The following is an 18,302-nucleotide window of genomic DNA, read 5'->3' as shown; positions in this document are numbered from 1 at the left end:
GATTCACAAAACACTTGAAATGCATCAGTTCACTTCTTACCTGTCTGCAGACGGAGGTCGCTCGTTGCGCGCCTTGCTAACTTGGGTGTAGAGGGTATCGGAGTGCTGGTGCTGTGGATGGATGTGAGGGTGCTCATCACGGGGGCTGTGGGGGCGACTATGGCCACTGTCCATGGAGCTGTTAAGTTGGTTGATGCCAGCGTACTGGTGGTCCTCCTCAGAGGATCTCTCCGGCGATCGACTTATATCCAGAATCTCAGCGTAGTCTCGTTCCCTGGCCTGACGCTCCCGCAGCTCTCTGGTCTTAGCTTGGATCCTGATAGTAAAGATGATGTTTACATTAAAATCCAATAACAATCTTGTGGTTGAAATGATCATATTAAGACATAATATTGCCGTTTATCCCAAGTAAAAATCTAGGCAATGTCTGATCAGTTGCATTTTGTACTTTTCCTTAAAAATCAAGGTTAAAAAAAACTAACCAGGAAATGTATTTATTATACATTTACTATTGGGTGATAGGTTTATCCATTGTGACCCACTGGCAGAAGCCTGGGGGCTGTTGTTGTTGTTGTTTTTTAAAACTTTAAGGTGAAAAAAAAAAAGGGATCTTATCTGCTAAACTTCGGCTCGAGGAAAAAACTTTACTCTTTGGCTTCTTCTGGCAAGTGTTTGCTGGTTTACTCAAATTACATTTCTGGGTCCTAATGCTCCTTTATTTCAGTAAGCAAGCCCTGAAGCACCTTTTAGAGCCAATTCTTCTCTAATAAGATGGCTAATCTAAAAGGCATTACAATAAAGCAACATTCAGACCTGTATGAAAACAAGGACTGTATGATGGTTAGCCATAAGTTAGCTAGCTAGCTGAAGCATTTCCAAAACCACAACTGTGGATGTAAAAAAAGATGGAAAACTAAACACCAGTGATGTCTGCAGGGTTAATAGAGATGTGCTAAATGAGATATAATCTTCTAGCTCATAGGTAGCTCAAGAGCCATGGGTAGGCTTATATAGTTGGGGAAGATGTAGAATAATTGCTCAATAAAAGTGCATGTCGAGTCCCCAATAGGCAGAGAGAAATGCCATCAAAGTTGAATAATTCTTCAACACAATTTTTGTGTCTTTTGGGATACAGTGGAACCCCGATTTATGAATACCCCATTTCATGAAAAATTCAAGTTACGAAGGCACTGAATAGCAATATTTCTGCCCGTGTTACGGCAAAATGCCCGAGTAACGAAATCCGCTGGCTCTGATTGGCTGAGCCTACAATGCCCACAATGCCTTCCGAATCATGTGACAACCCCTTGGCTTCCGTTCTTGCGCTTCGCTGTTCCACTTGAACGACGTATTGCTGTTCTAGTTAGCAATTAGCCTATAACCTATGGTTCAGCATCGCCTCACTCAAAACGCGCAATGGGTGCTTCGACTTACGAAAGACCCTCGGGAACGAATTCATTTCGTTAGTTGGGGTTCCACTGTATTTTGAACTTTTGGTTTGAAAAATTGAAGACATTTGAAGACAGCACTCTTTCAGAACAACAAACCCAATTCACTGAATAATTAATAATCCAAATAATACTTACTAGTAGCAGGTTCACTAATTATTTGCTTATTTTTAACTGCCAGGTTTCTCAGTATGATATTTTCAGTTGTCTGGTTTCCACTGGCCATTGACAGCAGCCAACTATAAATTGTAAATGCACACTGCAACTAAAAAAAGAGAACGGATGTAGGGCTTCATGGAAAATTGGGATGGTGCCTTACTTTTTTCTTTGTATATAAAAAAAAAAGTCCTGTAGCGTGTCCAATCTAGATGAGAGATGCTGTAAATCTCAGTCGTCACATTAACAAAACACCAGATGAACCATTGTAACATCTGCTGATTGGTTATTGCACTTTTTAACTTTCCATTACAAAACAGAGAGAAGATCTGGAGTCTATTATTTATGCAATTTTCCCCACTGAATAATACCATAAACAATGCATGACAATCTCTTGCCCCCAATAACACCTAGCACAAGGGAAGCATTTTGTATTCACAGAGTAGTGCTAATATATAGCTAACATGCTTTTCTCTTTCTTTCTCCCTCAACAACACATGCAGACACACATCTGACATCTTTCTGTCTGTCACGCACACACAAAAATCACACATTCGCTCTTTCTCTTCAGGCCATTATCTTGTGAATAACTGGCAATGCTATTTTCTATAGCGGGGGGACTACCTATCACGCAGCCCCCGTAATTACAGCCTTGCCAATTATCAGAGCTTTACAACTACCAATTATCATACTGCTCTCTTTTCTGCAGGCCTCTTTTTAATGGCAGTGGGAAAGTGAATGGGACAGGCGCCGTGGTGACAAGGTAGGGGGTGCAAGTGCACTGAAAACTCAGTGGGCTAAAATCTGAAACATTTCCTCCAGAAAAATTGCATGGTGTGCATAATGAAACAATAACTCTAATAACGAGGGCTCCCTACCGGAGACTACAAAATGTGTTAAAAAAAGAAAGAAAGGAAGAAAAAAAATCAAGGCCAAGTGGGCAGAAATGCTTCACTACTAAAAAGTAGGCTGTTAATGAACTTGATGGTTTCAACGGCTCCCCACTGAATCTGGTCAGGGGGTAGACAATCATTTGTGGCAAAAACGTACACTTATTCCAACAACTTAACTTGAAAGCTTGTGGAGTCGCACGCTGTGTCTTTGCTATTTGTGGACTCAGCGATTATCTAATAGCGCAGAAGGAAGTGAGGCCCTTGAGGGATCTATCTTTAAACCCAGAGGAAAAACTGTTTTCCATCAGTGAAACAGCAACAGCAGCAGAAGTAGTGGGAGCAACTACTGATTGTATGCACAAGCACAGTGGCTGATAAGATAAGGCCAGACATACCAATCCAACGCACGGCCTTTTCTGTGCAGCCCCTTTCCATAACAAGGCACTGCATGGGTCAACAAGGCCACTTGCTGAGTTAGGAGGATGCATCACTGAAACACTCGTGCTGTGTTGTGTGAAAAAGAAACTCTGAATTCTTATGAGCTTACGGATAAAACTATACTATCTTTACGTTTTGCTTCCAGGAAGTTAGACCTCCTTTACATTGTCAAACTTTTTCAAAACTATTCTTCCCACTTAGTTCTCTTGGTTTTGTAAAAGTCTTTCAATGTTTGTTTGTTTTTTTTAACGTTAGCTGGTTTTTCCTCTCGTATTCATTCGATTAACTGAAAGCATGGAGTATGTCCCTGAGGAAACTGGAGCCCTCAAAGACAAAAAGAAGACTTTCTACAGCAGATGAGAGTCATGTTCTTAATAAATATGAAGAAATCCAGCAAAGATGTGACACAGGACCTGAGAAATGACCTGGCCCTTCAGTTGATCCATCTCGTGTTGGCCAAAGACTCATCAGAAATGGCCTCAAAGGAAGAAGCCATTCATAACGGACCCTGACAAGGTGTGTCATATTACACAAGAACTGTACTGACATCAGTGGCCAGAGGTTTCACAGAGTGATGAACCCAAAATGGACATTTTTGGCTCAAGTTGTTATCAATCCAACAGTGAATGTCTACAGCCATCTGTAAAACATGACGGAAGGTCTGTCATGGTCCGGAACTGCATTTCAGCCGGTGAGATGGAGCTCTTGTCGAAACTGACAGAATTATGAACACAGGAAAATACGGCCAGATTTTGATCCACCATGCAAAACCATCTGGAAAGTCACTGATTAGCAACAGCTTCATTTTTTTAGCATGGCAAGGATCCCAAACACGTTGCCAACGCAATGAAAGCATACCAGTAAAGGAAAAAACACACAGTGGAACGCCATCAATCATGGATTGGCCTCCCCAGAGCCTGTGAGAGTTCAAGCTGTGGTGTTGGGGTTTGTTTTGTTTTTCTGCACCCATCTTTTTTCATCTACATAAGCTACATATACATGACCAATAGCTGTCATTGCCCAGAAAACAGCAAGGTGTCCAACTTTTCTGAATTACTTTTAAAGAGTGCAGGAAATGTTACTTTAAGACAAAGACCATGACTGTCTGTGTCAACATGACAAGCACTTAAAATGTTTCACAAACACAAATGCAGCGCTGACTGAAATGGGACAGGAAGGAAAACCACACTTCGCCATATCATTACTCTTAATCCCAAAATACCTGCATGTGACAAGGGTTTCTCGTAAACAAATAACCTTAATGACAGATGAAAGAACTCTTACCGTGTAGAGTAAATCATTAAGAAATCCAATGAGAGGTGGCAAAAGACCCAGAGGGGGAATAAAAACAATGTAGAGCAGAAAGAGAGGAAGAGGCGGCAGATAAAAGGGTATAGAAATGGCAGAATTGGATTTTATGGTAGAAGAAATTTTTGACAAGTGACCTTTCTACCACATCAAGCCAGAACAATGGTCCATTATGTGCTATTGTAGTCATTGTGTAACAAAGCGTTCTCTTACCGGTACTGCTGACACAACTGACAGACTACAGTGAAAGGCAGGAAATACATGAAGGGAGAAGGTCCAGCAGGACAAGATGGCTGCTGAAAGACGTGGAAATGTTCTATGATTTAGCGACAACTAGCTGCAGTTGGTTTTAAAGCACTTGTGATTTTTGAAGGTTAATACTAAAAGTGTCTGACAATGCATGCCTTAAATATCCTTAATTCACACTTCTGTGTGAATTAAGGATATTTTTAGAAACACACACACACACACACACACACACACACACACACACACACACACACACACACACACACACACACACACACACACACAAAATGCATTGTACTTAGACTGACGCTGTTCATCTTGAACAAGAGTAGCAGTACTGAGCAAGTGTTGAGGTCAAGGGAAGTTCACTGTGACAAATTACTTCATATACAGCAAGTCTGTGGTATAGATTGAACTTGTAACCTCTGGTCATGTGACTGCTGTTTAAAACAGTTATGTCAGAGCATGATCTGATTTAGTCTACAGACGGCTAAGGCAAAACCTGCTGTGCTGCCCAACAAAAAACGTTTATCTGGACTGATCTGGAAAAAAACCCAACAATCAAACGATAGCCTGTGAGTTAGCACTTAGCGATGGTTGGAAGAAGGGTTTCCATTATAAAGGGGAAAAGACCTCTAGCATGATCAGAGGGGCAGCAAGGACAAAACACCAAATATAGGAAAAAACAGAAAAAATGTAACCATAAGCAGTATTTGTATATAGGGAATGAAAAGATGTAAGTGGAGAAGAAATGCTCAGTGCATCACGGAAAGACCCCAAGCAACCTGAGCCTATATCAGCATAACTAAGGCGATGGTTCAGGGTCACCTGACAGAGCGACAACTACAGGCTTTATCAAAAAGGAACATTTTAAAGCTGATCTTACTATACAGAGGGTGTCAAGTGGAAGCTTGTTCCACAACAGAGTGCTCTGTCTCCTAGTCTACTTTTAGAAACTTTAGAAAGTCTGACAAGTCTGAGAGCAAGGTGCTCTATTAAAACAGTACAATACTATGAGGTCTTGCATTAGTATTGCGAGTACAGTAATTTTAGTAAAGACGATTCGATTTAGATCAAGTAACATAATATAACGTAACAAATTTATGACACTACTGAACAGTTATTCGCATACCTGTATATTTATCTTTTCTTCAAATAGCCTCCACCAGTAGCGTACAATCTGAACTGTCTGTCAAGGTTTGTCTGTCTGCCTTGGGGCTAGGGTCCTTTGAGACCTGAGAATTAAACCTGTGAGGAAATCCATTCATCTAGTCAATCACAGCTGGATTAACCACAGCCTCTGGCAGTGGTCAATCGATACCTTCTGCAGTGAGGTGCCGAAGTTCCCAACGGAACCTCTGCAGAGCGGCTTGGCAATACAGCAAACTGGATCGTTGTTTAACACCAAGGTAGCCGCAGTCTGAGCATGTGCTCCGAGGGATCTCTCGGTCAATATCAGCATCTCTCAGCTTAAATATAAACAAGAAGCGTGTTTGTGTGAAAAAAAACCCCCAACATGCCATCTTTACTTCTAGTATTTCTAGTATGACTTTTAATGAGACTTATGCTTTATCAGCTAGAAATAGGCTGATAACTAATTCACATTTTATGATGCTAATAAATCAAGGTTAATATAGTTTAAAAATAATGTAACCTACATTTCATTTAACAGCACAACAAAAAAAAAATCTAAGTTCTGTAAACTTCTACTTCTGTTTTGAGCTCAAAAAGCTTCACCTCTCTGAGAGTTGGAAATAAAAGCAAACGCAGTTTAATCTACTTTGAATCAGAACGTTATTGCAAAAGCATTACAGTAGGCTACATGTAATTTGTGTCATCCGTGTTTTTATGCATGTGAAATAACATAATGGAGTCCTGAACAGGCTTAAATAGTCCAAGTTGTGTGTAACAAACACACGTGACTGTGATATTTAAGGGCAAGAAATAAGTAGCTAGTACTCATCTCTGAACAGACTCCAGTATTTACTTTCAATGTATGGCAATCTCTTATTAAACGAAAAAGTGAGTCCGCCTTGTCTATCTTGAGTCTGTCTTGGACGGGATTAACACACAAAAGGACCAGTCTGAACTTTTAACTATATCCAGCATAACAACCAAATCATCTGACGTGGCCTTTGCGTTAACTTTAAACCAATTAAAAATAAAGACTCAGCCATTATCATATTATTAGACTATCTGCTCTGCAGGCGCAAAGGAAGACTACAAACCAAATTTTCATAATAAGCAACTGTGGGGAGTAATGACTCTTGCCCTACACCAAGAGCAAGGGATTTAATTAGCTGGCAGGGCTGTAATGGCCTTGGCATTTATAAACTGCTGCCCCCCCCCCACAAAAACCTGGCACTGTGCCTGCCTGACATTTCCTTTGGTGAGGAAAGAGTGGGTTGCAGTGGGAAAAGGACTTGCCACTTGAGGCTTTTTAGTTTTGGGCACCCACGTAGTAAAAGCAAAAGAAGGCACAGGTTCTTTAACCGTGTAGTCATTATTTAAACACAGAGACGATCGATTTATTAAACTGTTAAACAGAGAAAGCAGCTCTTTCAATTAATTTTTATGCAGCTTCATTCAGATTTTTCACACTAAACTGAAAATCCCGTGCTGCTTCAACCATCATTTTTTTTGGGCTCTGAAACTTTAGATGTAATAAAGATAATGGTTGTGCTACAGTTTGAGTCATCTTTACAAGTTAAATGATTACTGCGAGTGTTTTTTTTTTTTTATCATGCAACCCACGGGACCTGTGAGCATGAGCTCGCTGCTGAACAGAGCTGTGCCTCCAGTGCTGCAGTGAGACCTTTGCAAAGCAGTACTTTCTGTAGGTTCAGGTATGAAAAGCGGCTGAGCCTAGCAACAAAGCTGCTTAGCTGGCAACAGTGAGGTGAACCAAAGCCTGATGGCTGCTGTGAGTGAGATGCATGTCCAAACGAACCCTCTGAATCAGTCTTCTGATTCTAACTAAAAAAACCCAATACGTGTCCAACGAACTGATGCTCAAATATTGACTGTTCAGGTAGAGAACCTTGAAACTATAATAACGTGCTTAGCTGAGAACCAGAGAAAAGTACAGTAAAATGTGGACAATGGTGTCCACATACTTTTGAATAATTTGGGTTTGGCACTAAACATATTTTTCCCTGTGAGGAGACTTTGTCTGAGAATTTTTCTACATACGGTTTGTTTCAAATCTTTTCTTTTTGTGTTTTCACCCTGCAGAAGCTGGGTCTATAAATGTAAATGAGGAAGAGCTCAACTCACCTGCACTGAACTGCTGACTCAGCTAAATACTTATCAATTCAATTCAGTTCAATTTTATTTCACCGATTCACAAGGTCCCGGGAAATTTTGCCTCAGAGTCAGAAATATTATAATTCAGATCATGCATCAGTACATTTCCATATTTTTATATCTACAAAAAGAAAGCTAACACTTGCGAGACTTTATCAAAGGTGTAAGCATCACAGATGCCTTTGTGTCAAAGTAGCTGAAGATAAAACACAGAAAAACATGAAGGCAACTTTCCTGGCCTGAGATTTTATAAAAATATTCTGCAGTAGATCAAAAACAAAAGAAAACCATCAACATATGAACATTACCTGATGCTGCTGAAGTGAAGCAGAGCAAAGTTACAGCGGTTTTATTAGAGACACAGCTAAGCGTTTTGCACATCTGCATAATTTTAAAAAGTTTAAATTTGTTCAGTATTGAACAGCAGAAATGAGGCTTTCTTGTCGGAAGTACGTAAAAGAAAAAAAACAGCGGCCGACAGCGCTGTAAACAACGGTAGACGTGTGCGTAATAAGCAAGTGAATAAAGAAAACTGATTTTTAGACGGGAAACTGTTCTTGAAGTACAGAGACAGAGAGAGAAAAAACAAGATTCACGGATTGAATCTTGTTTTTTCCGCTGAAACATCAGAATTAGCGAGCTGTCGGCTTTCAGCTCCGACCATGTCCGTGCCGTCAGGTGAGAAAGGCGACATCTCGCTGATTCTGATCCGTCGGCGGGTGCGCGCTCTGTGTTTACGTCTTTGTGCAGAATCCGTGTACTTGCTCTCATTTACTGTTTAGCTGTTTGGTGGTTGTTGAAATTTTGTGAGGTTTAACGTGAGATTCTGGCGTTTCGGGCAAAATAAATTAATATTAAAAAAATCGATTCAGGATTTTAATGAATCGATATCACGTTATCCAACCATAAGTTGCCTCACCTTTCTTGCTCCATCCTCATCTTCATGGTCTCCTCGTCCGACACCTGCGTCTCCTCTGGCCTCCACTTGCTGGAGCCTTTACGATCAATCTTTTCTCCCAGCCGCTCATCCTTTCGGTGCTTCCCAAACCTGAAGACATAAACAATTAATATCCACCACTTCATTAATGCTGCTATACTTCACTTTAATATTTTCTGTTGTATTCAAATTATGATTCATCACAAGTTACTGCTGCAGTTGCATGACTAGACAGAAAGTCAGAAGCTACGGTGCAATTTCAAGAAACTCTTAATCAGCTAATGTGATGCAAAACTGTCGTCTGAAACACAGATGTGTCTGCCAGAACCTTGACAATAACCCGACTTTTACCAATACGGCTGAAATGTTGTCTGCGATCACAGAAACAGCCCACTGCTACGACTTAACAGTTAATCAAGCCCACAAATGAAGCATTTGAAAAGTAGCTCTCACAAATTCAAACCCAATTCAGTTCTTTTAAAGTTGTGGAGAAGGCGTAGACGCAGCCCATCACAGTAATTATATTCATAGGGAGGGAGTGACGATTCACCGAATAGGAGGCACTGCGAAGATATTTCAGCTTGATTGACTCAGTATAAAGCTGCAGCCTGTTGAAGAAATGACTTTGGCAGCACGCTCGCTTCGACAATGAACCGCCGTGATTATTCACAGGGAAATTGGTCCGCAGAGAATATCTGCGACTTCGAAAGAGACAGCGCTGAGAAAAAACCAAAGAGGTGTGTCTGTGTGTTAATGAAAGAGGAAGACAGCAAACAAGAGGAAAAAAAGGAACACGCACAAGAGAAACTCGTTGAATGAACCATTAAGACCGAAAACTAAACTATGGCGAAGAGCACAAAGACTACCTTGAAAGGAATGTGTGAGCGTCTGTGTGAGAAAGCTTCAGAAGAAAGAGCGCTGGAAAAAAAGAAAGTGCAAACTCCAAAAGTAGAGGGCGCTTAAAGAATAAAGAGGATGAGTGTAAATTGCCTGAATATAAGTCCAAAAGAGAAAGAAGAAAAACACTTAGATGACAGGTACGTGAATTTGTGGTTTGCATGGAAATCAATACAGAAGAAAGAGAACTGAAAGCAATAAAAGTAAATACAAAAGTAAATCGATGAGAGAAGCACAAGAACCAACAAAACAAGCAAATGAAGCTGCACATAAAACCCAGAGGTGAGAGAGTGTAGGAGTGAGTTAAACACTGAAAAATAAAAGAGAAAGAAGAAAACGGCAGCGCGCGGGGGAAAAGGTAAGAGAGAAAAATAAATGAATGCAGGCCGGAGAGAAAAATGCATAATGCAAATTTAAATTAAAGTCATATGAATCGTGTAATTCTCTTTGTGGAAAAATACAATGAAATGAGACATGAAAAAAAGAAGAGTATGATAAAAAGTGTATGGAAATTAGTAAAAGATGTGGATCAAAGTCATAGTTCATTAAAAACATAAATAAACTGAGAGAGAAAAAAAGACTTTCCAAGACTTTTTCTGTTTGTGGCGTTTTTAAGAAGTCGCTGATATATTGTTTATATTTCTACTAGTTTAGTAGCAGATATACCATAATTACATAATATGTGATGATACAGTTATAAATTTTGTTGTGATATAAAAACTCTAAGTGTCACAATATCACAGCTTTAGCGAGGCCGCGTGTTTATGTTCGGTGTACGCAACAGCAAGTCTGAGAGCGAGAGCAGAAATTCCTGATATGGCTACAAGACGGAAAAGCGGGACTGTAAGCATCTGGTTAAAAAGCTTGACCCAAGATACAACATCGCAGATATAAATTATATTTCAGGTTAATTATGTGACAATATTCTGCTGCTCCTGGCAAGTTATATCCTTACGCTGTTTTAGGTACTGTGAAACTAAAGAGTACCAAGGGTACTTTGATTAATGCTGTGTCCCTGCCCTTGCACTGCAACGCTGCTAGCATCTTGTTTCAGTAGATTCACAGACATTAAAAAAAAAAAGGAGAAACCGCTTCGATACCGCACGCTAGTTCAGCTGCACCTATAAAGGTGACATCATACAGGAAGGCATAGCTCAAACTGGTGGATCAACTTCTGCTCCACAGAACTAAAGCAGCAGTCCTCAACCTTTTTTGCGCCACGGAGCAGTTTAATGTCAGACAATATTTTAAGGTGTCGCAGATAAATACAACAAAATAAAATGATACGACCGAGACAAAAACTGTGGTACTTTGTAAATATAATAATAAACGTGAATTCAATGTGTAAATGTGTAACTTTATTAGCAGCGTCCTCCTGAAATGCGCCAACAACATTGAGAGTAACATCCTCCTCTCTGCCCCTTAATGCTCTCTGGTCGCTATGGTAACGCGTGAATATTTCTTTCAAAATAAAAGACACAACTACAACACAGGAAAAGACCCAGGGAAACCGAGTTAACGATAAAAACCCTGAAAACCATAAATTTCACAACTCTCGCGGCCCGGTACCAAACGACTGCGGTCCGTGGCCCGGGGGTTGAGGACCGCTGGACCAAGTACCGGGGTACAGTTAAATATGGGGTTGCATCATCCATATGCTCATAACATGTCAACTGGGTAAATGCTTGTGAACTTTCTCCACAAAATGAGTGAATAAATAAATTAAAGAAAAAGCAAGCTGCTTTCTGGTAAACGAGCGATCTGCTCAGAGTTCGACCCGCTTCCTGTCACATCTTTACCATCTAATACCCAACACAGACAAAATGCTTTGCAAATTAGTTTTTCACACCATCTATACAACTTCCCTTGAATGTTGTGCTAAGTACTAACCCCAAAGACAGCATATACTGATACCATGGAGTGTAGAAGACAAACAGAAAAGCTAAGAGACAGGAATGAGGAGGAAAAACTGCAGCTGGAGGGGGGAGGGGCGCAGACTAAGGGCCATTACTTGATTAATTTAACTACGGCTGTCTGAAATGCTCAGAGTGACAGCCTGCCGTTAATGCTAAGAGCAGGAGTGATCTATCACGGCGAGAGACGGTTGACACTTTCTCCACACCACTAACTTTCATTAACAGCCCCTTTTAAAAAACAGCCTTGTCATACACACACACAAACGCGCGCAAACACCCGCACAGTGTGATTTATGACTGAAAAGGAAAACTTTGAGGAGGAGACCAAGTATTAACCATGACACCAGGGCTTTTAATAATCTTATATTCCAGTTAGGCCCGCCTCGTGTTGTGAGTGCAACAGCATCGATAAAGAGGCTTTGACTGCTTTCTGCGGTTTGAAAAGATCACTTCAAAATGTCAGGGACTGAGCTGATTCAATTCAGCAGACCACCCGTGAAACACCGTTAATCCTTTTAATAGCACAAAAAGTGAAAACAAGTTTTTGGTAGCGTGCCGCAGTTTTTCGGGAACTCGCATAATCAGACGTGCGTGAGGAGCAACTCTAATTGCCAAGTAACTTGTTTTTGATTTCCACTGGGCAGAGACACACTATCAACCAGATGGTCATGAGCAAAACATCAACAACCAATGAATGGACTGACCTGATTTAATCGAATTACATCCACAGCTGAGGTGTACACCTTTAATTTTAAAACTAAGATTTTTAAGGCTGCCTTGGTGTCTTCTGTCACATCGAGGCCACATTTAGATTATTGCAAAAGTTTTCATCAATCCAACTTTTTTTCCTGATGTGAAATTACTCATATAAATTCATGTCTCCAAGGAAGGTGTTTCATCGGAATTTTTCAGTCATTTATTTCAATGATGGAACTGTTACACTGTTTTAAAATATTTTAATCAATCCAGCTGTATACTGAGTCTGCAGAATGCCTCACATTTGTCTTACACTATACACAGATTAACCATGGACTATATATATAAATATATATCCATATAAATGATCGATGTACCAACCCAGATGTTACCCGATGCGCCATTTGGCCCCATCTTAGTTTTTTAAGACCCAGAAGTGATTATATTTAGATGACAGGGTGGAATTTCCCCTCATCGAGCGAAGGCACAGCCATGATCCGCATGGGAGCACATTTACAAATACTTGCATATTAGCTCTAAGTAACATAGAAACAGAAACGCATTAGAATTTCACTCACCATATCTGGTACACAGATTTATAGGAAGGACTGTTATTACAATTAACCACTAAGGATAAAATCGAGAACCAGTTCCCAGCAGTCCAATTCCTTGGAATTGTTCGTTTGCTTGGCTATCGATTCCGGTCATCGGTTGCATTTGCACACCAGGAGGAACAGTGGTACTTTCTACAGTGTGGATATGTCATTACTTTTATTTTTATTGTACAAAAGTATGAATGCACGATGTTAAAGTGCAAACTAAGACAGAAACAACTGCTAATATGCAGCTAATGAATCTTTGGCTCTTTATAAGCACCTGGACAGACAGCATGCTAATGCTAAGCTAGCCATAGGGATGCTAAAGCTGAGTGAATGCCGACCCCAGCCCAGCGTCCAGACCCTGAACTTCAACAGGTAACAAAAGAGCAGTGATGAGCAGTCAGGCTGCAGTCTTCGTGTTTCTAAAGTAGAATCACGAAGTGTTCTGTGTAACATGTCTAACTACTTTTTTTTGAGTAATGACCCCAACACTGGCCACAACAAAGAGGGTAAATACCTCCAACATGCACAAACATTTGACTACACAGCATGCAATTAATTTGCATGAATGTAATGTCTCTGCTTAGCGATGGTGGTGACCCTCAAAGCAGAGCCAATGAGAACCCAATGAAAATGAAGAAGAGAATAAAGAATCGAATCAAAGTGAAATCACTGAAAATACTGCCGCTTTCCTAAGCCCACTCATGCTGCATCACTGTTGGTGTAGCGTTGCAAGATTGAATACCATGTCTTAAGTTGCAGGAACACCCAGCACTACATGCAATACCTCAACATAAATATATTATTACAGCTACGACTATAAGGACCGCAATTATTAGCATTTTATCTTGCGGGCAGCAAAATAACAGAGCACGATGCATTGACGTCCCTTCATCCATGACTAATCTTTCCTCGTCGCTGTTCAAGCCATCTCCGAGTCTAAGCTTGCTCCGCTTACTCGCACACAAACATGCACTAAAACCACTGCAAATTTAGTGTAGCCCTCAAATTTCTGGGCAATTACCACGTTCGCAGATGCCAAGCCCATAGACTGGGTGTTGCTTCTGTGTCCAAGTGATGATCAGAGAGCGAGAGAGGAGAGGAGCGGGAGAAAGGGGGAGGGAGGGCTACAGTTGGCGGGCCGCACTGTTGGCAGAGGCTGATGGTAATGATGCTTTGATTGGGACTGAGTGTGAGGCCTTCGAGACATGAGAGGGTCAGGCAGTGGCAACTCTGTTGATCACACACACGTGTGCGCGAGTGCGTACACAGACACACACACGGTCCTCCAACTTCTAAGGGCCTCCCTCTCTTGATCCACTCCTCCTACATGCTAACACATCAAAGCTCCCCGACACTCACAAACGCTGCCTCGCTCAAACACATGACACTCATCGGGAGCTCTTAACATGCTGTACAGCTACTCTTGGTCTCAAACTTCCCAATTCACAGAGTGACACGGACACACTTATAAAAACCTATGCCATTGTTCTCCACACAGCCAGCCTTTGCCTTAAGTTTCATCACGACGTGTTGACACTGACTAATGGAATACATAAATTCAAATGCTTTTCCCCTCTTAGTAACATATTTGTTGCTAAATGCTCACTGCTGTGGTGTTCGCTAAACTGTAGCTCCCACATATCACCTTTCAGTCACACAATGTGGGTGTTGATGGGACTTTTTTTCCTCCTTTGGATTTTCTCTTTATGCTTATTTTGGAATCTGGATGTGGTATTTTTGTGTCTTTTAGTAAAAAAGCTACATGTACGCTTTTCCTGCTCTGTTCAGATATGATATATATTCAGATTAGGTCTCTACCAGTGTCATTTATCTAAATAAACAACAAACTGTGATGTAAATAATACACTTTATTAATTTTCCTCTTAGATATAATTCATACTACTGGGCAAGAAAGTATTGTAAGACACAACAGTTTAAATATATTTATATTTTATATTTTGATGAAATTGGAGGAATTACTGTTTAAACTTAAAAATTTGCATCCATAAAATGAACCGGTCCCCTCAAAATTTGAACTTCTTCAGGAACTTGCTTCAATATCAAGTTTACTGAAGCAAAACTTTCTGGGATGTGCCCTTTAAAATTAGTATGAGGTCCAGATTACACACACAGACAGATGGATTGAATGCATCTCACATCATTATTTTGGGGCACACAGCTGTCTCGGCCAGTAAACACTGGGCGTGGATCAAACAGGCAGCCAGACGGCGTTTTAATGGACCAGATCTGATGTGGGCAATATTGAGCCAATCAGAGCAGGATAACATTGATGCTTTGACAATACAGGAAAGTAGCGCTAAGTCGGTGTGAATGCATGTGCATCTGTAAGAAAGGAAAGAAGATTACTGCAGTGTGCGGTTGTCTGTGACCGAAATTGTACGCGTGAGCTTCCCTGTCACTTTAAATCCAAAAGCCAGCATGTATTTGCAGCTTGTGCATATCTATAAACCTCTGCATGTCAGTATGTGCAATGCATATCTTCAAGTACGTGTATGTTGGAGCTAATTAGGTCAAATTAATATAGTGGGATTATTTACAGTATTTGTCGATGTGTATAACAATGTAGCGTTTATATGCAACTATTGTCTTACTGCACTGTCTCAACCCCTGATCCCCCTTTTCTGTACTTTGCATTTTACTCCTATGTTTTGAGGATTAAATATTATATATCACATTAACTATATTCTGTAGTGTTACAGTGGATGTATTAGTGGACAGCATGATGCCCAAAAAAAGGCTTAAAGTTTAATTTAAGCTCCATATGAGACTTTCCTGCTCCTAATTCTGTATGATGTCACCGAGAGGGGATTTTCTCAATATGGTCATCTCAGGAACACGCCCCTCTGTTTGTAAGGGGCAGCCAATCAGAACAAAGCTGGCTTAAAGAGAGATTACAATGGCTCGTTTTAGGCCCTGCCCAGTTTGAGATAAATAAAGATAAGCTTAAACCTTAAATTATACAAAGTTATTACAGTACCATCTCAGTGAAAAGAACAACTACTAGCCCAGCCTACCTGCAAAACCTCCCTGAAACACTGAGCAAGAGGATCTTATTGTTTAAAGGGCAGTATCACCAAATATTTATCTGAATTTTCACGTCTTTTATTTATTTTTCTGTTTAAGTTGACTGATAGCAAAAACAAATTTTTGAAAGCATTCTAATGTTAATTTTTGGTTCTCCATTTTATAAACTTGATCTATAAATGTTGACCGTTCACTGTTAAAATTCCCCTCAAATCCACATAATCCACTCCCCTTCCCCCACCCTCATGAGTTTAAAGCTCCTTTTATTCTCTCATCTACTTTTTATTTCAAAAGATTGCGTTTGTCTTTCGCTACCTGTTGCTCCAAACCCCGTCCTTCTTTTGCACATATTTTCGTTATCTCCTCATCTCTGTGGACCTCATTATTTCTCCCCATCAAATATTGATACTCTGTCTGATATACTCGCTGTTTTCCCCAATCTGTGTCACTGTCACTTTGGTCAATATAACAGACAGATAAAATTACTGGCAAGATCTAAAGCTTTTCAACAAATCGGATGAGAAGACCTGCAGACCAAACGACCTGTACTCCAATAGTAATGAGGATTGGGACAGAGAAAGGGGAGAGAATATGTAGACAACACGCTAATGAGAGGTGCGTTTGTGTGTGCTGTTTAGCTATAAGAGAGCATAACAGTTGTAATATCAGAGGCTGAAAAGAAATTAATTAGAGGGAGATAAACCACAAAGGTCAAGTTGTCTGGGAGTCTAATTAAGGTTTCCTCAGACTATTTAGCAGTGCCACGGTTGTATAACAGGCTTGTCAATCGTCTCCATTATGCAGGTCTTTCTGTTCTACCAAGCGTTCCAAAAATGAGGCGAAATGTTACATCTGTCTAAAAAACAACAATAAAAAAAACAAAGTTCAGTTTGTCCATGTCTAGACCTATAATGAGTGATTTAAGGTTCTTGCTCTTCACGCAGGCAGACAGAACACAAAGCTCACTTAATGAGGCGGTATCAACTGTTCACGGCATCGATCACTGTGGCTTTGACACGAGCTCTGATATTGAACATCAGATATTGAACTGATATTGATTCTCTCTTTTTCCACTCTTAAAAAGTTACGGAGGCGGGGTACAGGACACAGCAACCCTCAAAGACATGACGTTTTTACACCCAAATGAAAATCATCTGCTGCCGTCGTGCTTTTATTAAGGGGACAAGCGCACACGTTGGAGGCAGATTTGTCTGCTACACAAGGCAAAACACAAGTTACAACACCTCAAGATAAAATATGAACACACTGTGTACGGTGGCCCTGAGAGGCCAAACGGACTGCAACTTAAGAAAACAGCAGTAATAAGAAAAATGCTGCAAAAGCACACAAAACACAACGGAAATAGGAAAAAACTAATTTCCAAAAGCACAAGGGGAGTGTTTCTGGGGAGACAATAACCCAACGGACCACTTGCAGGAACCAAAATATGCTAAGAATTATGCTGGGAGACACTTAAAAGAAGTGGAGGATCTATCGGTTTTGTGTGGAAAGAAAAGATGAGAGGCAAGTGTGTTAGCCTAACTATTATCTTAAATGCCCCTTGGAGATAAATAAAGTTGTTTTAAAAATCCGTCATCAGTATTGTATGAATCGTGATAAAACAAACAAGTTTTGGGTTCCTGCAACTGGTCCGTCAGGTTATTGCCTCCCCAGAAACACTCCCCTTGTGCTTTTGGAAATCTGTTTTTTCCTATTTCCGTTGTGTTTTGTGTGCTTTTGCAGCGTTTTTCTTATTACTGTTGTTTTCTTAAGTTGCAGTCCATTTGGCCTCTCAGGGCCTCCGTAACTGAGCGATTATGTTTTGCAATTTGTTCTCAGGCAAAGTTGAACAAAAAAGTAAAAATAGTAAAATAATACAAAGAAAATGCAAGTGTGTGTCTGACTACATACACAGATTCAGTCCATAAGATGACCCTAGTTGCATTATAAGCTCACGAGCTTAAATCTGTTTGCATATATTAAAAATATTGACATTGCATGCACAGAAATTTCTTTAAAACTAAACTGAACTTTGTAAAATTTAATGAGGACTGGTCTGCTTCCAGCTCTGATTGCTATTTAATGAAACCAGTCTTTGATTAGTTACTGTTACTCTCTTCAAAAGTTTTAAAACTTTACCTGAACATGTCCCCGAGTCCCTTCAACATCCCCTTCTTAGGTTTTCCCTTGTCCTTCTCCTTCCCTCCCTCTGGCTTCTTCTTTTCCTTCCCTCCCTTGTCTTTGTCCTTCTTCTTCTCCTCTTTGGTGCGGTTTGTGCCGTTGACCAGTGGCTTTTCGGTAATCGACAGCGGCGTCTGGTCCGCTACTGTTGACACAGAGTCTCTCCCCGACCGTGAACTCTCCTCAGTGTCCTCCTCCACTAAAGGAAGGGAGCGATAAAAACAGAAGAC

General features: G+C 40.5%; 1 protein-coding gene across 10 annotated transcripts in view; it reads right to left on the bottom strand.

Annotated features, from left to right (window-relative positions):
• The window catches only part of pard3ab (par-3 family cell polarity regulator alpha, b), a 262,424-nt gene that overhangs the window by 76,240 nt on the left and 167,882 nt on the right, over positions 1–18,302 (bottom strand). For all 10 annotated transcript variants that reach the window (XM_082512080.1, XM_082512082.1, XM_082512087.1 and 7 more), the window contains 3 exons: positions 18,031–18,271; positions 8,718–8,846; positions 41–316 (listed from right to left, as the gene is read on the bottom strand). In XM_082512080.1, the coding sequence (XP_082368206.1) occupies positions 41–316; positions 8,718–8,846; positions 18,031–18,271 (646 nt within the window). The remainder of the gene's footprint in view (positions 1–40; positions 317–8,717; positions 8,847–18,030; positions 18,272–18,302) is intronic.

Source organism: Aulonocara stuartgranti, assembly GCF_965226115.1.
Source record: "Aulonocara stuartgranti genome assembly, chromosome: 18".
In the NCBI taxonomy this organism is placed as follows: domain Eukaryota; kingdom Metazoa; phylum Chordata; class Actinopteri; order Cichliformes; family Cichlidae; genus Aulonocara; species Aulonocara stuartgranti.
Note: the sequence above shows the minus strand (reverse complement) of the source record. Positions and strands in the feature narration are given on the sequence as shown.